At 35.8% G+C, this 25,614-nt stretch overlaps 1 protein-coding gene across 1 annotated transcript in view; it reads right to left on the reverse strand.

Moving 5' to 3' along the window:
* ptprjb.1 (protein tyrosine phosphatase receptor type Jb, tandem duplicate 1) overlaps positions 1-23,854 on the reverse strand; it is a 50,166-nt gene extending 26,312 nt beyond the window's left edge. The window contains exons 1-3 of the mRNA XM_053685929.1: positions 23,527-23,854; positions 9,711-9,741; positions 7,676-7,930 (exon numbers count right to left, since the gene is read on the reverse strand). Coding sequence (XP_053541904.1) covers positions 7,676-7,930; positions 9,711-9,741; positions 23,527-23,592 — 352 coding nt within the window. The 5' untranslated portion in view covers positions 23,593-23,854. The remainder of the gene's footprint in view (positions 1-7,675; positions 7,931-9,710; positions 9,742-23,526) is intronic.
* Between the last annotated feature and the right edge of the window lie 1,760 nt (positions 23,855-25,614).

Below are 25,614 nucleotides of genomic sequence, written 5' to 3' on the forward strand. Positions count from 1 at the left end.
TGAGAAAATCAGTGGAGAACTGACTCACTAAAACTGGACAGTTGAAGACTGGAAAAATAACAGATGTTTATATTTGTCTACAACTGTTCAATTTCAGTGAGTCTGTGCCCATGATAGCCTCAGATTCCTGTTCTTAGCCCACAGGAGTGGACCTTGATGTGGTATTCTGCTGTTGAAGCCCATCCACCTCAAGGTTTCATGTTTTATTTTATTTTTTTTGCATGATGAAATACTTTTCTGCTCACCATGGTTGTTAAGGATAATTATTTGAGTTACTATAACCTTCCTGTCAGATTTTTGAACATTTTCCTCTGACCTCTTATATCAGAGGCCTTTCCACCAACAGAACTGGTGCTCACTCAATGTTTTTAGTTTGTCACACCATTCTGTGTAAACTTTGGAGACTGTTGTGTGTGAAATTCCCAGGAGTTCAGCAGTTTTGGAAATACTCAAATCAGCCCTTCTGGTACCAACAACCATGCTACGATCAAAATTCAAAGCGATCACACTTTTTCTTCATTGTGATGGTAACATTAACTGAAGCTCTTGACCTGTATCTGCATGATTTTTCATTGTGCTGCTGCCACACGATTGGCTGATTAGATAACTGCATGAATGTACAGTAATGTTAAAAACTATAGAAATGGAAAAAATTCTACCCAGCTTCTACCAACCCATCCCTGTCTCACACTGCTCTGGTTATGCTATGTTATATGACATATGCCATGACATACTTATTTGCAATGTCATATTTTCACATTAAACTGCCCTGAAATTTCCTTCTGTTTTATTATCTGCAAATCTTTGCACATGTACTACACTCCAGGAGTCACTTCAGGAATCAGATTACTGTATTTGTATTAATCATGGTGGTTTCAGTAGTCTTACTGAATGTAATACAGTAAACCTTTTTGGGAAGTGGAAGGAAACAGAAAAACCTGGAAATAATGTATAGATAATAGAACATGTATAGAAACTCTAAACAGACAGTAACCTGAACACAGCATGGAACTGTGGACATCATGCAAAGCTACCTGCTGCACCACCATACAGTCCAAATACCAAATTACTTATGATATTCAGTCAATATTTCTAAGTTACGTCTTACTTGTGTAGGCTGAAATGCAGCTGTAATTTCCTTCTGTTTTATTATCTGCAGCAACTGCAAACACTTTGAATGTGTACTGCACTCCAGGAGTCAGACTAGTTATGTTAATCCCAGTCATTTCAGTAGTCTTATTGATTGTTGTACTGAAATTCTCATATTGGATTACATAATGGGAGATTTTGCCCTTTGCCTCAGTCCAGTTCAGTAATATAGAGGAGTTTGTAACATTAAGTATTGTGAGACTGCTAACAGTATCAGGCTCTGTGAAGGTAAAAGAGGTTCATTAACATTAACTTTGTTCAGAAATTCCTTTTGTCATCAAATGAGAACACGATTCTCTAAAACATACTTGTATAGACTGAAAGACCAACTGCTTCTCCTTCTGTTATATTGTCTGCAGCAACAGCAGATATCAGGATGGTGTAATTGACTCCAGGATTGAGATTAGTTATGTTAAAGAACCTGTTTGAGGTTGGTGAATTCAAAGTGATGCTGTCATTACTCCACTGTACTTTAAAGATAGATCTTTCTCCTATTGGTTCAGTCCAGTTCACAAACAATGAACTTGTTGTAATTTCAGTTACACTGAGGTCACTTGCAGTATCAGGTTCTGTGAGTACAGGTTAGAGGCCATTGTGTTAGGAAAATATATTAATCTACATGAAGCAAACATTTCATAGTAACTTACTAATGGAATACTTATAACATCTCTTATAACATCAAGCTCTGGGAGTAAAATAACCACACAGGTACATGGAGAACATGTATAGAAACTCTAAATAGACAGTAACCTGAACACAGCATGGAACTGTGGACATCATGCAAAGTTACCTGCTGCACCACCATACAGTCCAAATACCAAATTACTTATGATATTCAGTCAATATTTCTAAGTTACGTCTTACTTGTGTAGGCTGAAATGCAGCTGTAATTTCCTTCTGTTTTATTATCTGCAGCAACTGCAAACACTTTGAATGTGTACTGCACTCCAGGAGTCAGATTAGTTATGTTAATCCCAGTCATTTCAGTAGTCTTATTGATTGTTGTACTGAAATTCTCATATTGGATTACATAATGGGAGATTTTGCCCTTTGCCTCAGTCCAGTTCAGTAATATAGAGGAGTTTGTAACATTAAGTATTGTGAGACTGCTAACAGTATCAGGCTCTGTGAAGGTAAAAGAGGTTCATTAACATTAACTTTGTTCAGAAATTCCTTTTGTCATCAAATGAGAACACGATTCTCTAAAACATACTTGTATAGACTGAAAGACCAACTGCTTCTCCTTCTGTTATATTGTCTGCAGCAACAGCAGATATCAGGATGGTGTAATTGACTCCAGGATTGAGATTAGTTATGTTAAAGAACCTGTTTGAGGTTGGTGAATTCAAAGTGATGCTGTCATTACTCCACTGGACTTTAAAGATAGATCTTTCTCCTTTTGGTTCAGTCCAGTTCACAAACAATGAACTTGTTGTAATTTCAGTTACACTGAGGTCACTTGCAGTATCAGGTTCTATGAGTACAGGTTAGAGGCCATTGTGTTAGGAAAATATATTAATCTACATGAAGCAAACATTTCATAGTAACTTACTAATGGAATACTTATAACATCTCTTATAACATCAAGCTCTGGGAGTAAAATAACCACACAGGTACATGGAGAACATGTATAGAAACTCTAAACAGACAGTAACCTGAACACAGCATGGAACTGTGGACATCATGCAAAGCTACCTGCTGCACCACCATACAGTTCTAATACCAAATTACTTATGATATTCAGTCAATATTTCTAAGTTACGTCTTACTTGTGTAGGCTGAAATGCAGCTGTAATTTCCTTCTGTTTTATTATCTGCAGCAACTGCAAACACTTTGAATGTGTACTGCACTCCAGGAGTCAGATTAGTTATGTTAATCCCAGTCATTTCAGTAGTCTTATTGATTGTTGTACTGAAATTCTCATATTGGATTACATAATGGGAGATTTTGCCCATTGCCTCAGTCCAGTTCAGTGATATAGAGGAGTTTGTAACATTAAGTATTGTGAGACTGCTAACAGTATCAGGCTCTGTGAAGGTAAAAGAGGTTCATTAACATTAACTTTGTTCAGAAATTCCTTTTGTCATCAAATGAGAACACGATTCTCTAAAACATACTTGTATAGACTGAAAGACCAACTGCTTCTCCTTCTGTTATATTGTCTGCAGCAACAGCAGATATCAGGATGGTGTAATTGACTCCAGGATTGAGATTAGTTATGTTAAAGAACCTGTTTGAGGTTGGTGAATTCAAAGTGATGCTGTCATTACTCCACTGTACTTTAAAGATAGATCTTTCTCCTATTGGTTCAGTCCAGTTCACAAACAATGAACTTGTTGTAATTTCAGTTACACTGAGGTCACTTGCAGTATCAGGTTCTGTGAGTACAGGTTAGAGGCCATTGTGTTAGGAAAATATATTAATCTAAATGAAGCAAACATTTCATAGTAACTTACTAATGGAATACTTATAACATCTCTTATAACATCAAGCTCTGGGAGTAAAATAACCACACAGGTACATGGAGAACATGTATAGAAACTCTAAACAGACAGTAACCTGAACACAGCATGGAACTGTGGACATCATGCAAAGTTACCTGCTGCACCACCATACAGTCCAAATACCAAATTACTTATGATATTCAGTCAATATTTCTAAGTTACGTCTTACTTGTGTAGGCTGAAATGCAGCTGTAATTTCCTTCTGTTTTATTATCTGCAGCAACTGCAAACACTTTGAATGTGTACTGCACTCCAGGAGTCAGATTAGTTATGTTAATCCCAGTCATTTCAGTAGTCTTATTGATTGTTGTACTGAAATTCTCATATTGGATTACATAATGGGAGATTTTGCCCATTGCCTCAGTCCAGTTCAGTGATATAGAGGAGTTTGTAACATTAAGTATTGTGAGACTGCTAACAGTATCAGGCTCTGTGAAGGTAAAAGAGGTTCATTAACATTAACTTTGTTCAGAAATTCCTTTTGTCATCAAATGAGAACACGATTCTCTAAAACATACTTGTATAGACTGAAAGACCAACTGCTTCTCCTTCTGTTATATTGTCTGCAGCAACAGCAGATATCAGGATGGTGTAATTGACTCCAGGATTGAGATTAGTTATGTTAAAGAACCTGTTTGAGGTTGGTGAATTCAAAGTGATGCTGTCATTACTCCACTGTACTTTAAAGATAGATCTTTCTCCTATTGGTTCAGTCCAGTTCACAAACAATGAGCTTGGTGTAATTTCAGTTACACTGAGGTCACTTGCAGTATCAGGTTCTGTGAGTACAGGTTAGAGGCCATTGTGTTAGGAAAATATATTAATCTACATGAAGCAAACATTTCATAGTAACTTACTAATGGAATACTTATAACATCTCTTATAACATCAAGCTCTGGGAGTAAAATAACCACACAGGTACATGGAGAACATGTATAGAAACTCTAAACAGACAGTAACCTGAACACAGCATGGAACTGTGGACATCATGCAAAGCTACCTGCTGCACCACCATACAGTCCAAATACCAAATTACTTATGATATTCAGTCAATATTTCTAAGTTACGTCTTACTTATGTAGGCTGAAATGCAGCTGTAATTTCCTTCTGTTTTATTATCTGCAGCAACTGCAAACACTTTGAATGTGTACTGCACTCCAGGAGTCAGATTAGTTATGTTAATCCCAGTCATTTCAGTAGTCTTATTGATTGTTGTACTGAAATTCTCATATTGGATTACATAATGGGAGATTTTGCCCATTGCCTCAGTCCAGTTCAGTGATATAGAGGAGTTTGTAACATTAAGTATTGTGAGACTGCTAACAGTCTCAGGCTCTGTGAAGTTAAAAGAGGTTCATTAACATTAACTTTGTTCAGAAATTCCTTTTGTCATCAAATGAGAACACGATTCTCTAAAACATACTTGTATAGACTGAAAGACCAACTGCTTCTCCTTCTGTTATATTGTCTGCAGCAACAGCAGATATCAGGATGGTGTAATTGACTCCAGGATTCAGATTAGTAATGTTAAAGAACCTGTTTGAGGTTGTTGAATTCAACGTGATGCTGTCATTACTCCACTGTACTTTAAAGAAAGATTTTTCTCCTATTGGTTCAGTCCAGTTCACAAACAATGAACTTGTTGTAATTTCAGTTACACTGAGGTCACTTGCAGTATCAGGTTCTGTGAGTACAGGTTAGAGGCCATTGTGTTAGGAAAATATATTAATCTAAATGAAGCAAACATTTCATAGTAACTTACTAATGGAATACTTATAACATCTCTTATAACATCAAGCTCTGGGAGTAAAATAACCACACAGGTACATGGAGAACATGTATAGAAACTCTAAACAGACAGTAACCTGAACACAGCATGGAACTGTGGACATCATGCAAAGCTACCTGCTGCACCACCATACAGTCCAAATACCAAATTATTTATGATATTCAGTCAATATTTCTAAGTTACGTCTTACTTGTGTAGGCTGAAATGCAGCTGTAACTTTTTTCAGAAATTCCTTTTGTCATCAAATGAGAACACGATTCTCTAAAACAGGTTAATGGTTAGAGACCAGTGTGTTAGGAAAATATATTAATCTACACACAAAAAACAGCTAGTTACAAATTACATGGATTGACTCTTCTTCAATAAGCATGTTATCCTGGACAGGGTTGCGGTGAATCCAAAGCCTATGCCGGGGACATTGGGTACAAGATGGGAATACACCACCCTAGATGGAATGCCAGTCCATCAGGGGGAACACAGACATTCACACACAGGGGCAATTTAGATTAGCCAGTCAACCCACCAGAATGGTTTTGGGAGATGGGAGTGCCCTCTACTAATATTGGTACCCTTGGTAAATATGAGCAAAGAAGGCTGTGAAAATTGTCTTTATTGTTTAACCATTTGATCTTCTGTTTATTCACAAAAATACTCTACTCTCTCGGATATCAAACAATTCCAATCAAAACAGGATTATAAACACATATATATATATATATATATATATATATATATATATATATATATATATATATATATATATATATATATATATATATATATCTTCATTAAATATAGGTGTGCAACAATTATTGGCACCCCTTTAGTCAATACTTTGTGCTACCTCCCTTTGCCAAGATTGCATCACTTAAGAAGACATCTTGTGTTTAAAAAATATCGTGCTATATTTTTGTGCCAATGTAATAATAATATTTTGTTTGTATATATATGTATACACACACACACACACACACACACACACACACACACACACACACACACACAGTTGTGCCCAAAAGTTTACATACGCCCTTGCAAAATCTTAATACTTTTAACAAAATGAGAGGGATCATTAAAATCCCATGTTGTTTTTTATTTAGTACTACCCTGAATAAGCTGTTTCACATAACAGAGGTATACATATAGTCCATTAGACAAGATAATAGATGAATTTATCAAAATTACCCCGTTCAAAAGTTTACATACACTTTATTCTTAATACTGTGTGTTGTTACCTGGATGAGCCATGACTGTTTTTATGTTTTGTGATAGTTGTTCATAAGTCCCTTGTCTGTCCTGAGCAGGTAAACTGTCCACTGTTCTTCAGAAAAATCCTCCAAGTCCTGCACATTCTTTGCTTTTCCAGCATCTTCTGCATATTTGACCCCTTTTCAGAAGTGGCTATATGATGTTGAGATCCATATTTTCACACTGAGGACGACTGAGAGACCCGTACACAAACTATTACAAAAGGTGCAAACACTCACTGATGCTCAAGAAGGCAACACGATACATTAAGAGCCGGGGGGTGTAAACTTTTGAACAGGATGATCGGTGTAAATTGTTATTATTTTGTCTTCTGGGAGACATTAAATACCGCATTTAGCTTCTGAAGGGCAGTACTGAATGAAAAAATAAAATCTTTAAACAAAATAATATCAATTTAAAGAACGTTTGGGCACCACTGTATGCATGATGCATGTGTGTGCGAGCAAATATATATATATATATATATATATATATATATATATATATATATATATATATATACATATAAAACTATTTTTGTGGTCATACACTAACATGCTGTGCAATAGGGTGTGACTTGCAAAATTTGCTGACACAGTCGGATATTTGACACACAGCCTTAGAATTCTTCTCCAATTTCTTACAACCCAGATTCATGGATATTCACTATTTTTGTCACCCCACTTCAATATTAATAGGCTTTTTTGCACAAATACAAACTAAATACAACAGACTTTGTTATTTTCTCTGTACAAGAACAAACAACTCAGTCATAGTTACTGAACACCAATTCACACAGAAAGTTTCACAAAGCATCTTTTAGCTTCAAACAAGCTTCTATTTTAACTAGTGTTCAAATCAGCACCAGCTAGGAGACACCAACGTTCACATACAGTAGATTCCAAACATATACAATGTGCCAAGAAATCATTTCAATTATTAAATGTGTTATAGAATAACATTATCTGCAAGTACAAGTCTTACTTGTGAATGCTGAGATTTGAGTTGGTGCTCCTGCAGTTTGTCCATCTGCAGCAACTGCAGTAACAGTGAATGTGTAGTTCACTCCAGCAGTCAGACCAGTGACAGTGTAAGATGTGTTTGAAGTGTTACTGCTGATATTCACACTGCCACCAGCCCAATTTACTGTAAAGTACGACCTATCCCCAGATGGCTCATTCCAGGTTAGAGACACAGATGATGTGGTTTTGTTAGAGACAGTGAGGCTGGCAACAGCACCTGGCACAGTGAAACACACACACACACACACACACACACACACACACAAATGTGTCAATTATTCATGTCTATAATTTTAATAACAAACATTGTCTGAACAACATGAATGTGTCTGAACAGTGCATGGGCCTACATGCACACAGACATACCGAAATATAGAGAAATGCAGAAAGAAATTTTCACATTTTTAGAACTTGGACAATTAGTTGTAGTTGTCCAAAAATTATACAGTATTTTATATTCACATACAGTATTTTATACTGCGGCAAGTTTCGTTCCACAAATTTCATCGGACAAGCCCCGTTCCAAGAGTGTTGATATTTATTATAACTGGACTGAGACATTTCACTGTATCACTCCGCTTGTCCGTGTTTGCTATGTACAATTTCAAATCTAGCAATAATGTGTTACACTGAAACCGTTACTAATAAGAACTTTCACTCAGTCTGTGCACTGCATATCAACACACTACTCTCTGTCTAGCTGTGGCTTCTTTCGGAACTATTTTATAAACAAAATATTTGGCCATATTGTGTCTGAAATGTCAGTCACTTGATATTTATTTCTTATTAACAGAATTATACAATTACATATAATTATGTTCATTATTATATAATGTATATAATTATAATTATTAATGTATATAATTCTACATTTTTCATTTTAGACCTTAAAAGTGCTCAATTTAACTTGCAATTAAGCAGCCTTAGGGTTAGAACTTATGTAAAACATTAATTCGTTCATCAGATTAAATCTCCTTTTATATGAAGCTACTGCATGCAATCAGCTGATTTCACCATGATGCATCATATGAATTTAACAATGTGATCTTGTGAAATTTTGATGAAAATGAATTTTTCATTAGTCAGTGCATCGCAACCAGTTATGTCTAACTATTTGAGTGAGCAATGACACTGAGATAACGCATTTCAGCTGAATGGCAAGCCATTGAGTGCAACCAGCTGTATTTGCCACAATATATCATGTGAATTTTTTAGCGTGAGGAATGTGATGAAGTCTTGAAGACAGTCTCAAAAATTTTTATTTCTCAAATTCAATTTACTTCAATTATTTCTCAAATTAAATGTATTCACTTTACTCAATTTACTTTATTTACTCAAATTCTTAAATATTGAAAAGACACAAAAACAAGTTATCTTCTTGCATCGACCAGTCTTTATGCATACGTAAAATGCCATAACCAAAGAAAGTAGCTCTTAATAAATATGTTCTAGCTCAAGCATATGCTAGAAAACGGTCATCTCGTATGATTGCTTTGTGACAGTAGATAGCGCTGTTGAGCTTCATCGGTCTGCTGCTCTGACGTGAGAATCAAGAAGCAGGAAAATGCTTTAAACATGACTAATATTTTCTCTCCAGGTATGTTATCTGCTTTCTCCACATTCCACAGTGTTTAATCATATCCTCTACTTCATGTTTTCCTAGAGGCATAATATTGCAATCAATCCTTTCGGATAAGTATGCCTGCATAATCAGAGTGACTTGGTTACCTTCTGATCAAAGATGCTCCACCACAAAATACTTTTTTATAGTCTCCCATGATGTTTGTCTGACATACATACATCTCACGTATTTGTTGGCCGACTTTCCATTGGATGATGACTACAGCTCTCTGTCTTACACCTCAAAACTGATCTTACTGGCCTGATAGCTGTAGTTAAACTGGCTTGACTTCAAAGGAAACTTTAAAAAATAACTTCCTCTTTTATCAAAAATCCAATTTTATATGAAGGAAATAAAGGGTTATGCAATTACTTACCTGTACCTTCCCCTTGTGCTAGAAGTATGCTCTGAAAGAGAGATGAGGCAAAGAAAAACAAAAGGTCAGCATAATGATTCAGAACACCAATGGGTGTAATCAAAAGGCATTAAGCTTGGACTGAAACTTGGATTAAAATTGGACTGAACTTAATATTTCGACATTTAAATAAGAACGCAACATGTAAACTGCAGGATGTTACCCAGAGGCCTGAATTTTGCAGTTTAACATTATATAAACAGCTTCATCTCACATTAGTTTTGGACTGTAGTATGCAGCAGGAGTATAGAAATTAATGCACTACTGATTATGGGAAACTAACTCATACAGATCAGTATTTGCTATTTGATTCCCACCATACACTGAAACACTGAATGAATAGAATACTAAACCATCAGGCTGAAAATGTGTCCATCAGTCCAAGGTCAAAGAGTAAAAAACATCTGAGAAAAGCCTTAACACCTTGTAACAGTCACAGTCAACATTTACATCTCTATCTTTTATGATTGTGGCACACAAGTTTAAGCAAACTTAAAGTGTTTTATAATTTTGGTATTTCATAAGAAATTTGATGCAGCGCAGCACAAATGGAACAAAAGGGATGGTTTTGAAGGAATAAATTATTAAGAGGTGTGGTTAGACGAACAGTTGCAATCAAATCAAGAACCAAGTCTGTGCAGTACAGCACAGTGATGTTTTGTAAGGACTTACGATTAAGATATCATTTATACATTTAATGTAAAGACTTAGTTGAAATAACCAGCTAATTGACATAATGTACAACAAATCTGTCACTATATTTTATGTTGATTTCTTAGCAGTGATGTAATAGACTACATTGTACAGTCTAGACCTACAAAAACCAGATTTTAAGCTAGATTCAATACTTTGCTTCCAAAACATGACAAACAACACATTTTCACTTTGTGGTTTTAACAGTGGAACTGCATATGTGCTGATTACGTCTGATCAAATTACCAGCAATCACATCTTTATCGATTTGAAAGATGAGTTTATCTTCAAAGCTCTATCTTTGCAATGTCTGATTTTTTTAAACAAATTGCTGCATTACAGGAGAACTAAAGCCCCATATCTTTATCTAGATAATCAAAACCAGGGTGTAAGAAAAGGGATTCTAGATCTCCATCTGCTCTAGAAGCGTTTGTGGGAGGCCCACAAGTGGACCAAAATAACTTTGAAACTCAGACTGCACTGGCCAAATTTGAATGCCATATGCTTTTCTGCGATTCCACCTGCTTCACCACAGCACATTTATTTGTGACCTCAAAAATACCAACAGGGTGCAAACAAAAAAACTAGGTTTGCACCCAATCAAAATAGCAAACCCTCTGCACTTACCAAATTACACTTGTAACGAGAGCCTTAAAACCTAACCTACAATTGTGTAATAAAAAAAAGTCCAACCAATCAATCTAAATGAAACTTCAAAAGGATGCCCATGAACAACCTTAATGTATATTTGGTGACGCCAATATTGAAGTGGATTTAGCAGTGGTCTTTTAACCACAACTTGTATGTTTTTTTACCAAGGACCAGTCATAGTGGATGGGTTGGTTGAAAGTAACAAGGTGTTTTAAACAACACTAAAGCCAACAACATGGTCCTGCAGTGTGTCTCACACAAGCATGACTTTGTTTTGTTATGGGGCAGATATGACAAAAAATAATGGCATTGCAAAAGAAAAAGAGAAAAATCTGTGTGATCACAACAAAGTGTTTCTAAAGGGGTCAGTCCATCTCAAATAACTGCAAAGTTGGTTGCTTGACCCTTTTAAAATTTTCCAGATTTTTTTGGAGTGATTACCTTGATCTATTGGCATTACAAAACCACCAGTTTTTTATTTTATTTTATTTACATAAGTAAGTGACTACAGCGCACAAGTTACTGATTTTATCACAGGAGAAACAACACCATAGCTCTGTTTATGACACTGTTCATTTTTAAAACACCTAACTGAACACTGTACTTCCATATTTGGATAAAATCTATTCACACATACCAACTGTAAGCCTGTACCAACATGATAGATCAGGCTGGTTCTTCAAATCTGACCCTCGAGGACCACTGTCCAGCAGAGTTTACCTCCGATCTCAAACTCACCATTTTTACAAAAAAATGCTATTATAGAGGACTTATTTCTGTCAAAATTTTTTCGCCCCCATAAAAAAGTCTCAAACCTGAAATGTTCTACATGCACACTATACTTACCTAGGTACCCCCTAAAAATATTAAGACTGAGACTCGAACATAAACTGCCCATAAAAGTGGAACTGTGAGCAATTTTGAGCATTACATTTGAACTTAAGTTCTAAGTCTAAAGAAGACAAATGTGCAAAATGTTTATGTATGCACCTTGCAAATGTCTATACCTTGTGTACCGTGTAATGTGCTCTAGAGATCACCTTTTGTTCCAAGGAACTAGGACCATCCTGAGTCGAGATATTGAGATTTCCGTAAACAGCTGTATAACCACGATTTGTTGTGTGCAATTACACAAAGATGTTGTAGTTAAACCAACTAAAAGAAAAAAGGGGGGAGGAAAACTTAGTGGTTTTGCAATTACAATACATAGAGGTAATCACTCCAAAAAATTAGGAAAGTTAAAAATGGTTGAGCAACCAGCACTGGACCACTTGATATTGAATAATGCAAAGACTTTTCTGTCTTTTCTGTTTTTTATCAAGCATGTCTAACAGAAAGATTCAGCTTCCAGATTTAACTCGTGTTTAAATCCATACCAATTGATGCTTTGGAAGTCATAAAGAATTTATTTGATATAGTTTACATCAAATCATTACTGTGATCAAACAAAATAGCAAAATAAATGAATACCGACTAAACTTACCAAGATACCATAGTATTCCAGAATCATAATTCTTTTGATATCCTGTTTAAGAAAACAGGTCCAATTTAGTTGCTACGAGGTACTGTTCAGTTACCCATAACTAACTACATAAAAAGTTTAAGAAATAATATAATAAAATCATGATGAATCTTTAATGCTAACATATAACAGCTGCATTGTTAGAAACAACAAACACCTATTATTTGGCCTTAATCATTAACGGGAAATTGAATAGAAAGGCATTTTACAAACATGCCAACAATGTCACTCAATGAGTGGTCTATTTACTAGACTGGTAAATATTAAACAAATTCCACTATCACACTCAGTTCGGTTAGTCTTTTTTTTTTCTTTTTTTATAATTAGAACAATCAGACTAAAGATTTTTTTTCTGAATATTAGATTCAGTCCAGACTCTATACAATGGGTGTGTAGCGTCGCCTTGGCCTACAGAGAGCAGGAAGAGCACCATATTAATACCACACTTGCCACTTCCACAACGACTGTTCTCAAAGAGCCTTGCATTGCTGCCAACCCTCCTGACCCTTTTCCACTACTCTGCCCTGTCTCGAACTCAATACTCTATTCTTTATAAAGGTCACAGTACTCACCACATATAATGTTGGTCTATATATAGCATTTTCATAAAGACTACGGCATATGCCTACAATTGTTACAACATTCTCTACTTATAGACTTAATATTAAACACAACATTAATCTCATATGCTTTAAAAAACCCTTCACCTCTGAGGATTATAACTTATGAGAAAGAGATGGGACAGCAGAAGGGCACACAATGCTTACAGTTTTCTACTGAGGCTCAAATTTCAGCACTGGCTGTATAAATAAAATCCGTACACATTATACATGGGTGGATGAATGGATGGATGTATGATTAATACAATCTCATGGGTGACCGCTATGTTGTCAAACTACACAGATTGAACTTCATTCAGTGTCCAGAGTGTATCTTACATTTCTTTAATAACATGTAGTAACCATGTAGGGTTATAAGTTAAAAATTACCGTCCAGTTTCTACCAAAGAATGCCATGTATTAAAAGGCAGTCAAGGAAGGGCATGCTAGAGGGATATCACATTTCAGTCTATACTAGATATACCGGATTTTCTGTTTTGATGATGCTATGTCTGTGTTGTTTTATGTAGGCCTATGTTTAGTTCCCTGGACTGGTTCTCACAGTACTTTGCTTGAGTTAGCTATTTATTAGATTTTTATCAGCTCACAAGGCTTAAAATTACAGTGTTCATTTTGTTGATGAAAAATGTTTGTTCCATGATAAAAACTAAACAATAACAAAATAATAATTCAATGGTCTGCTCAAAATATATGATAAATGTACATTTCTTTAACAAATAAAAATGTCAAAATAGACATAAAATAGACAATGGACAAAAATTTCATAAGTGGTTGTTTGCACAAAATCTTTAGAATTATTTAAGACATGTTGCACACTGAGGCTAGAAAGCACACGTGAAATGCCAGATGAATTCTGGACCTGTGTTCTCGGATCGACATATGTGCACTAATGCTTCATATGTGGAGAAAAATACTGTCGTACTTCTTGCTTGAGTGGTAACTTTAGCAACCTTTTTGATTACAGTGACACTGTTTTGCGATATATCATTTCATCTTCTAGGAAAAGATTTTTTTCTACTGTCTTTTTATGCTTATATAATACTAGCTAGTTATAACTAGCACAGCACATTTATACAATTTTATTAAGTGTATTAAGTGAAACATTATTAACTGTAACAGAACTGTACCCAAATGCTCCATTTTGTAACTTTCATTTAGCTAGCACACAATAATGAATAGAAAGGCTTACAAGTCCTATAATGGCAATGTACATTTGTAAAATTATCTATTGTTCCATTTAAGAAGAAATTAAAACTAGCTGTTAAAATTACAATTAGCTGTTAATTAACTGTATGCTAAATTAACACTGCGAAATGTTCTTGCTTGGGACACTCACTGTCTACTTTAATAGGAACACCTGTAACCTGCTCATTCATCCAATTAACCAATGAGCCAATCATGTGGCAGCGGCACAGTGCATAAAATCAGATACAGGTCAAGAGCTTCAGTTTCAGAATGAGGCATACATGAGGCATACACTCTGCATCTCTAAGTGATCAGCAGTTACGGTCACTGTAGCATGGTTGTTCAAAAACTGCTGATTTCCTGGCATTTTCACACATAACAGTCTCTTGAGTTTACAGTACACAGAATAGTGTGGAAAAACATCCAGTAAACCAAAGGTTTTTTAGTTTTTTGATGACACAGGTCAGAGGAGAAGGGTCAGACTGATTTCAGCTGACAGACTTCGGTAAAAAATTATGAGCAGAAAAGCATCTCAGTATGGCACAACATGGCAAACCTTGAGATAAATGGGCTCCAACACCAGAAAGGCACTTCAGGTTCCACTCCTGTCAGCCAAAAACAGGAATCTGAGGCTACAGTGGGCACAGTCTCACTAAAACTAGAGAGTTCAGCTACAGTATGTTTATCCAACCTTCAACTGTCCAGTTTGGGTGAGCCTATCCCAAGTGTAGGCTCAGAGTACTGTTCTTGGCCGATGGGAATGGAACCCGATGTGGCCTTTTGAAGTTTTATTAGCCTGACAGATTGCGTGACAGATAAGCTAGCACAGTTTGCATGGTTAAGGGGAAAATACCAACAAAGATTATATTATTTGAACACTAAAACACTTTACTTAGAGATTACGCATATAGTACATTGTCAGTGATGTTACAGGCAATACACTTGGTATTGTATTCACGTGCCATCTAATAGTAGGAATAGTAAAATATCAGAAAAATGTGGCTATTGTCTACTGTATAATTGACATTGAGGGCCGGGTTAAAAAATAGCTGGCGGTCTGGATCTAATTGCTCAGACAGAAACTGTTTTGCATTTCACCAGAGCAGTATAATTTCAAAATTACAAATATGTAGTTGAACATGAATTACATGCAATTAATTGACTATTTATTACACAAAGAAGGATCAAACCTCCTCTTGTATTTACACACCCCCACCTATTGACATTACTAATCAACTTAGTAATGTCAGTAGAGGCAGAGGCTCAGTGCTGTTATTCTCTTAAGACTGCTAATAGTTTTAAAACCATTGTTTTTCAAAAAAAAGTTAGCCCTACTTATATTTGTTAAAACATGGCTTATATTACATTAAAACTATACAGCATCCCAAGCATTTCAGCTCATCCCAATAGCACTTGTGTTATTCATTTTATATATAAATTAATACTAGTGTATTGTGAAACTACTTTCTTGGTATAAACTTTTTCCCATATTGCCTCTAACCTGTTATAACAAAAAAGGGAAGGATTTTGTATTTGGGATGGTTAATGCATAACACATTACCCAGGTGAGTGAACAACCACTTCCTCAATTCTTGGCATGTGGTCACTTGTGTGCATCAATGCAAATGTCTCTGACTGTGTTTCAAGCCAATTTCCTTATTTATCATTAAATCTGTCAATCATTGCATTTTGGTATGCACAACAAGGACAAATAATAACCATAAATGGAACCCTAGCATATATTAAAATTTGCTTGACCAAGGTTGTAAATGCTTACATTGTTTTGCAAATGCTGGTCCTGTCAGATGAGAAACTAACTGCCTAAGTGTGAAGAATGACGGTGATTTGCACCTGCTAACTAGTTCCTATGCCAACACTCCATTTAAAGGTTCCTCAGGGCTTATTTAAATAGATACGTGTTCTTAGTGCCTTCTTTGACATGGAAACAGTTCTTTAGGGTTCTTTAAGAAAAACACAAAATATTTAGGGATTACCCTGGGGGACAACCAAAGAACCCTTCAGTTCAAATTTAACCTAAATGTGGCAAATAATAATAGTTGATTCCTCTTTTGACCCTTGAGCTGAGAAGTGGCAATACGAACCTGAAACACAGTGCCATTTTACTACTACTACTACTACTACTAATAATAATAATAATAATAATAATAACCCTGTCCAGGGTGTCCCCTGCCTTGTGCCCCATGCTCCCTGGGATAGGCTCCAGGTTCCCTGCGACCCAGTAAGGATATGCGGTACAGAAAATGGATGGTTGGTGGAATAATAATAATAGTAATTTGGAAGGTACTAAATTGTTAGTAAAGTGGATGTAATTAATACAGTCACATTCCCAATCTGTCTCACCATTCAATCCACAGCAGAATGGTTTGGCCTACACAAATGCATCTGTAATTCTCACACTGCATTTTTGTGTGGTCTGGCCAAATATTCTCAACCAAAAAGATGAGAGAGGGAACATCATATAGTTCCTTAAAAATTAGTCAACAATGGCTAAACTGTCTTTAATCTACACAAAGTTAAACATTCTAAACAGGGAACAGGTTCCAACCAAGGACTCTGACACATACAGTATTGCCAAAACCACCCATTACTGTGTAACTTCCTGGAAGAAGTCAATACAGGTAAAACAAAGGCATGCCATTCTACTCCACTTTGTTTATGGATAATCAAATAGCTTCCTGGAGGAATGTACTCCTCTGCTTTTGTCTCTCAGTAACATGCAGTACTCCCAGTAGTGCACATGCTGAAAATGTCAAACCTGTATACCATTCAATACAGTGGTGGCTCAAATATAAATGAAAACTTACAGATATCATTTTCGTTACCATTGTTTAGCCAGTCCAAACCTAAAACATATTCACAATGCCTTGCATACGTATGCATACCTAAATCTGGAATGTTCAACAAGCACATACTGTATGGGTGTGACAGTCAGGCCATATAGTGCACAGTATATATAGTGCACACACGCAGTGCTAGATGAATTCTGGACCTGTCTTCTCGGACTGGCATTTGTACACCAATGCTTCATATGTAGAGAAAGATGCTGTTGTAATTCTTGCTTGAGTGGTAACTTTAGCAACGTTTTTTGATTACAGTGACACCATTTTGCGATATAATGTTTCATCTCCTACGGAGAAAAAACGGTTTTTGTCGTGTCTTTTTAGGCTTATATACTAGCTAGTTATAACTAGCACAGAACATTTATAAAATTGTATTACTTTTATTCAGTTTAATAAATGTACTTATTAGAATAACATTATTAACTGTACCTGAACTATACCCAGATGCTCCATTTTGTAACTTTCATTTAGCTAGCACCCAATAAAGGCTTAGCAGCCCCATAATGTCAATGTGCATTTGTAACATTATCTATTGTTCCATTTAAGAAGAAATTAAAACTAGCTGTTAAAATTAAATTTAATTAAAATGAATTAAATAGTGTATATTTTAACAAAACATGTCACAATTATTGGCATGCCTGCATTTAGTACTTTAGATAACCTGTGTCTGCTAAAATAAAACTATTGCGTCTAGTCATATAATACATGATGAGATCAGGGAAAATAAACCAAGGAATCTGAGATCACTCCCCAATACAGAATCTCTCCAGACCTTCCATGGAACTATGTCTTCTTCTATGACCTCAGCCTTTCAGCCCATTATTCGTAACAAGGTTCCTCACAGATCCTCTACCAAATTTAACATTGGGGATTAGGTTCTTTGTTGTATAACCATCCTTCTTTTTTTATGCCAATCCCACCTTGAGTCTAAGTTGTCAAAAACACTATTTTTGTCTCATCTGACTACAAAACTCCAGAAGTGTCCAGCAAACTCCAGGAACACTTGTGATTAGATGAAAGAAAATGTGCATGCCTTCCAGAAAGTTTGTTGGCATGGAGTTTATGCTGTCTAATTGTAGATTTGGAGACTTACCGTAGTGACCTCAAAATGATACCATATTCTGCAAATCTCCAACTGTGATCCTTGGAGTAATTTTCAACTCTCTAACGATTCTCTCTCTAAACATTCTCATCATGGTGTGTGGTACACGTACATCCTCTTATGGGCACATTTTAAGTCCTAACAGTGGGTGTGAGATTTTTCAGATGAGTAGTTAATTTTTTGGCATTGCCTGGTTTATGAAGGTCATACTTTTGCCATATTACATTTATGTATTCTTCGGATGATAAAGGGACTAACTGCTTCACCTTATATTTATACTCCAGTGAAACAGGAAGCCATGGATGACCACTTTTGAGACACTCTGGTGAACCTACAAGTGTCAAGTAAAAGTCGAAACATGCTTCAGTCATATTTTGTTCATTATAATTCCTAAGGATTCCAATAACTGTTACATGTGGATTTGTGAAAAACATAAATTTTTTATATTTTCTTTTCTTAGAATAAACTTACTTTAATTAAAGGATATATTTATTTTATCCTTTCAGTGTGCAATTGTCTAATTAACCATAATTTTAATAATCCTTTTTTGATCAACTTTATGAAAGAGCACTGATCGTCCTGCAGCTGTTTGTCACTATGTATACTGGTGTATAAAGCCATCAAGTTTGGGGTATAAACAACTCCAAAACCTCTTTATATCAGTGAAATATGAAATAAATTATATCTTTATATCAAATATCAACTTAACTTCTAACAGATAGTGCAATGGTCCTCTTCTCACATGTTTTCAGAAGAACATTTTTGGGCCCCAGACAATGAGGGATTAAATGCTATCTGCTACCTTTGTACCACAAGACTTGTCACTCCTGATTCGCAAGATTTTCTTGAATTTTTCTTTGCTCGTTATCTTTTCTGTCCAAGCAATGTCATTTCTAATATATGTATCAGATTAATTTAAATTCAGATTCTTTAATCTAAAAGTTTTTTTTTTATTTTTATTTTTTATTTCATGGTATTGCCTTTAAAATAACCACATGCATTGTGTGACAGCTGTCAAAAGCTGTGAAAATGTCATTCTGATTTGGTCTCAAACCCATGGAGATGTATAAGACATACAGGAACCTTAAGTAAAGAAAGAGACTAAGCACTACAAGCACTACTATAGCCATAAATGTTTTTGCATATGCAAATAGGATAAAAATAGCTATGGTCGGATTCACATACAGAGATGTAAATATAGAGGCCCGACTCATAAACTTCCTCAAATTACGGTAAACAGCATTGTTACTGATTTTCCAGACATTAGACATTAGGTGAACAGTGAAATGAGTCCTAAGTTTCAACCTGCTACATGAAATGTGTTGGCACTGAAAACACAGCACTGTGGGTGAAAATCTCCTTTAATACAAATCCTGAAGAATCAAGAAGAAGCAACAAACCTGTATCCATTAAAAACAATAATGATCTGTAATGGAAGCGCAACACATTATTTTAACCACATCAGCTGTTCTACCAATGGGAAAATTTCCATGTTACAAATGGAAAACTCGTCGGTACAACCCTGTGGGAATGATATACTATCAGATAATCATGCAAATGAGAAAAAGTGTAGCTTCATAATAATTCATAATAAAAACATTCCAAATCAAGTCTAAACTGTTCAATTTTTTTTCTTGATCTTTTGACGTTTTTTTTTTTTTTGTTTTTTTTTGCTTTTGTGCCTTGTACAATCATATCTGAAGTTAGCCTTGCCTGTTCCTTGTTTCACCTCTCCTTTTTACGCTTCATGCTTCTGCTCTGTTCCTTGAGACGTCATGCATATGTAAATCTGCATTGCTGAGCTCTGGTATTTAGTACTTTATTTCCTTGTTCTTTCCTATCTGGACCCTGATTATTGATATGCTGGTGATAACCTTGTCTGACTGTTCCCTGACTCCAGCCGTGAATGTTAACTACAGTATGCTTCAATGAAAAATAATAATACAAATACTCTATCTACTTTTGATGTATTTCTGAGAATGCACATTGATTTAAAGATAACTATAAGCATAAGCACTCATTTGCCTATATTACTGTCATCGGATTCCATGTAAAACAACCTTTCACAGGGTATTATGCAAAGCAGTGCAGCAGTCTGACTGATGCTTCAAATGCCCACATTATGGGTTACAGAGTAACTGTTATGCCCAGGGAAATGTCAATATGGAAATGGAAAGACTGCTTTGACTTCATCCTTCAGTAACAGATCAAACTCACAATGCATTAAGACTTAACAACTGAAATTAGGCCCTGACTGGTCTTCCTGCATGTGCTATTAAGTCCTAGCATCTGATCCAGAAGGCCAGGTCACACCAGACAGACTTTAGACCCCTCCTTTTGAATTAGCACAGGAACTGACACTTACCATTCAAATAGAAATAGCAGTAAGAGTGTACATTCTGTCATTCACTCAGTTCCAGTAAGCAAGTAATCCTTTTTAAAGACCTTATTGTATTAGTTATTTCTTACACATTTACTGATGTATCAGTACTCACTCCTGTTCCTAACATTGCCTTGTCAGTATCTTCTTAAGTTTGAAGATGATTTGCACTTGCATTCCAAGTAGACAAGCAAGCCAACAAAATAGCAAGTCTGCCAAGTAAATGTGAAGCGAGAGCTTGGAATTAGGAGAGTATATCTGATTTTTCTAGCAAAAATAAGAGTTAGTGTATGTGAGACATTTTACATCAAAATATTGCTTTGAAGCATTTTTTCAAGTTATCTGCTTTGACCTCATAAGGAGGTCAATATCAAAAGTCAGAGAACTGTCTCATGTAAATTAATGTAAAATATAAACATAAATGTAAATTAATCAACATACCACATTATGATTTTCCTGCAGCGGAAGGAATAGCAATATTACATTTGCTATATTAATAAAAGTATTTTCATTATATATAGTTTACAATTAAAACAGAGTTCAAATTCAGTGAATATTCACAAAGCAATTAAACAAAGCATAATGATATTTGTCACCCTTCACCTGTCACCCATTAAAGTCCAACAAAGGCAACAAATTTTTCCAGTCTTACACTTGCTACACCCACAAATGCCTTTTTACACTTTGACATACAAAATTTATTAGGTTACAAGTCTCAGTGCATGCGTCTCTATCCAGCAAAATGTCAAACAATCAAGCAAGAGACTTGAGATTTTTCACACACTCCTGTGACCACAAATCACTTGTTCAGAGAGGTGCACTGAAGGGCACTTCTTTCTCCTGAATTGACACAGTTTTGCTGTTTGTTCTTCCTGTGAATACTGCTATTAACAATGCAACCTCAACCTTAGGCAATGACATCCTGTAATTTAAAATAGTGCTGAGGTGTACTTCTTCAGTCAAGAATACATGTTTCGTTCAGAAGACACCTTTATCTAAATTAAAAGAAGGCATGAGAGTTAAGCGTCCTGACATTTGAACTGTTCTGATCACTAGCCCAGAACCCATAGCTGAAGCTACCACTGCTTTCTACTACTCATTACGTTGCTTTACATACATACTTCTGACATAAGTATGACCACTGCTATTTTACAGAAAATGCAAAGAAACATATGTGCAGTTCTATATAATTCCTGTATCTTAGTTAGATCAATGCTCTGATGATGAATGTCAGGAGAGAGACCTATTCCCAACTTCTCCTTCAGTAACATTCTTATTACATTCTTGTTCAGAGTAACTACAGTACATGACACGAAATCCTTTTAGCTGACAATTTTGGAATAAAGTTATCTAATGATTACTCAAGGTTTACTTTGAGCAGGCCTGCAAAACAATACTGCTAGCATACACCAATCATCTGCACACAGACCCACAAAACGGTTAGACACGTTCCCAATACAACCAACAATTTTATCTTTTCACAATTTTAGCTTCTTTAAGATCGAGTTATTTTTTATCTCAAAGCATTTCCTGTTGTCCACAGGAAACAGTTTTATGTGTGCTCTTCCTAAGAAAAAATACTTTCTATCAAACTCTGTTCCCTTCAGTGCCTGAGTCTAAACAACCAAAAGAGACCTTTAAATTAAAAACAACCATTTAACAGGAAGGCCTCTATAAAACAATTTGGTGTTACTGTGAAATGATCATACACTCGTTTGCAAAGTCAGGGATCGGAACGCAACCGCTGAATTAAAATGTTTCAGTTCCCTTATTTCGAAGTGCATTTATATAACCTTCAGCAGTGGCCTATAATGACATGACCACTTCACACAACACTTTACAAGCCCCAAACCCAGCGTTTTACAAGTTCTATACATAGCAAAAAACTTTTAGAGTCATCAGCTTACAGCTAGGAGAAAAGCTAATAGGTTAGGTTTCTGAAGCTGCTGCATTTACGCGCACTGCAGAATTTGGGTTACTTCACACGAAAACTGTCTTTCAACACCACTATGAGTTCTTTGGTTTATTATTATTTAGTATGTATTGTGTATGTTTGTGTTCAACATAATAAACAATACTAATACATAATCCACTCTAGCACTTTTATATAGCTCGTTTTAGCTTAGCCTATCACTGTACGGGGTAGGACATCTTTAGTTTCAGTCTTAGCCTTGGGTTGGATACTGAATTTGGAAAAATGTCTTTTGGTAATGGCTAGCATACATCTTTAACATGCTGGTAATATATCTCTTCTGTGAACTTTATGTGCACTGTCTTCTGGTTCCGTCCAATAAGGGTTATGATGTATGCATCCAGATGATGTGCTACAAGATGTTCTTATGTCGTACATGATATAGACCTTGCCTTTTCATTGTGAACATATCCAGACCTTTTTTAAAAGTTTATTTTAAAACGACACTTTCCATTCAGATCTTTGTCATTTTAAACGTCATTTAATGTATGAAGAAAATGGAAAATGTGCACCACAACATGCAAAAGATACATAGTAAATGAACAAAATATGTACATTTGGTGGTTTTAAAACCTTAATATCAAAGACTAGTGCTTTAAATATAGTAATTCGCATACTTTCCCAAATACTTTTGATAAACATAAACATTGATGGCGCTCATTTAGACTCATTTAGCGCTGTACCTGGCGGAACAGGTGCACAGCTCGAGACTTGAACCATCGTTCTACACGGTCAAACTTTTACCCGAAAAATATCGCCAACGTTATTAAAAAATAATTACAGATACCTACATGATTAAGAAGACACAGTCTCATGAGAGTCACAGAGAGGAGTATTCTTAACGAATGCCGTGTCATGATGCCGGTTTGAGTCCAGCTGAGCGGTGAAGCCTCATATGTCCTGTTAAAAAGTTTCCTCGCGCGAGCACACCTCTTTCTGTGAGGACGCACCGCCTCGAGCTCGAGACAGTCAGAGTTCCTGATACTGTTTTAAAGGTTCGGGAAAAAAAAACACAATTTAAAACAGCAAGAAAGAAAAGGAAACCAAAAACTCACAGCCACAGATCGTCTAGGAGACTGTGATATGGCAGTAAAATACAGTGAGGTAAAGGAATAAAGTTTTTGAATTTACGGTACTGGGAGGAGCAGCCATCGGGAACCAGCAGTCACTTCTGATGGCCTAGTACACTAGTTCCGCCTCCTCAGTAGGCCTACACAGCTCACACCACAATCAACTCTCTCTCTCTCTCTCTCTCTCTCACACGCTCTCTCTCTCACACACACTCTCTCTCTCTCTCTCTCTCGCTCTCTCTAACTCAAACTCTACCCCGAACAGTGTCTGTGGTTTTCTCAATGCTAAAACGGAAGTTAGGCCATATGCATGTTGAGAAAATAAAATAAAACACATTATTTTGAAAGACCACCTAAAAGTGCACCATGAATTACCTATTTTTCAGAGCTGTGTTTGTAATTTCATCCATATAGCATCTGATGTTTTAGTAAAGTTAAGTGGTCAGCTGGGTTATTAATTGTCATTCCTCTATAGGGTTCTCAAACATCCAGGGTACAAGAATGACCAAGAACACCCTTATGATCACAGCACATGATCAACAGGGCAATTATGAACAACAGGGCAATTATGTACCACCATATTTATCTGAGCTGTTAATGCTTTTATCATTATTATTCCTGAACTTTCCTCTCATCCGGATGAGCTAACATAACATCAAATCCTGATTTTAACTTTAAAATCACAGTTACCTTCAAATAACATTCTTTATATAACTCCTGGCTCTTCAAAAAGATCAATGGAATTCAGTAACTGAGTTTTTAAACAATGTTAAATGTTTATTGGAATGTTTCAGATTTATCTACTGGTAGTTTCTGAGAGTAGTATACCACGAAAATGAGTTCAGTTAGTTGTTGTGGTCTCCTTTTCATAGTCAGATTATATCTAGATTTTGCAGAGCAGATAGCAGCCCGAAGACAGAAAACCACTGCTATGTTCACAGCTTTTTTTTCGGCGGTTTAGAAGCATAGAACACTTCCTGTTCCACTACCACTGTTGCTGGTCAAAACGACCCATGTTGACTGCTTATATAACCCCACATACTGTACATAACTGCAGGAAACACTCCAAGAAAGTCCCATCAACTCAGTAGACATGATCACTCAAATGCTATTCATATTCAAAGATCACAGAAGAATTATTTTGTGTAAAACAAACAAACAAACAAAAAAGGCAGTGCCTCTTTTGTTACTACAGTTAAGCATTAGAAGAGAATACAACAATGAGGACTTGCACTTAAAATTTATGAAAATTTTCATCAGAATCAGAGAACTGAGAACAATTTCAATATCGCCACCCCAATCATGTAGTAGGTGATGTTTCATCTTTTGGCATATTTAGCTATTAATTATCTGTTAAATCACAGTTGTGTCCTTGTTAATTAGCCATAAAGAATCTATGTCTTTTTGCAGATAGCACTAATATAATGATGCATTTATTAAAGGCTAACTAACCTTTTGATGCAGTTCTTCTCTTCAGGTCTCATTCATCTGTAAATCTTTGTTATTACCAAATAACAACTATGGTTATAGGAACTTCCGAGAATGTTCAATCTGTCTGTTCTTTTCAATAGAAGAGAACATTTCTCTTCATTGTCTAACCTTCAAATTGTTGAATACTTAATGAACATGATATGGAATGTAACTGACAGTGAAAATGCTGTGATTCATTTTTCGCCAACAGATTAGCAATAAGTGTAAGATATAGAAAGTTATAGAAAGAGCAGATAGAGCCCCAACTTAACAAGAGGAGCAAAGCGTTGGAACAACAAATAGAACAACAAGCACATGATAGTAAACAAAGGAAGCGTC

This window comes from Ictalurus punctatus, chromosome 14, assembly GCF_001660625.3.
Source record: "Ictalurus punctatus breed USDA103 chromosome 14, Coco_2.0, whole genome shotgun sequence".
Taxonomy (NCBI): domain Eukaryota; kingdom Metazoa; phylum Chordata; class Actinopteri; order Siluriformes; family Ictaluridae; genus Ictalurus; species Ictalurus punctatus.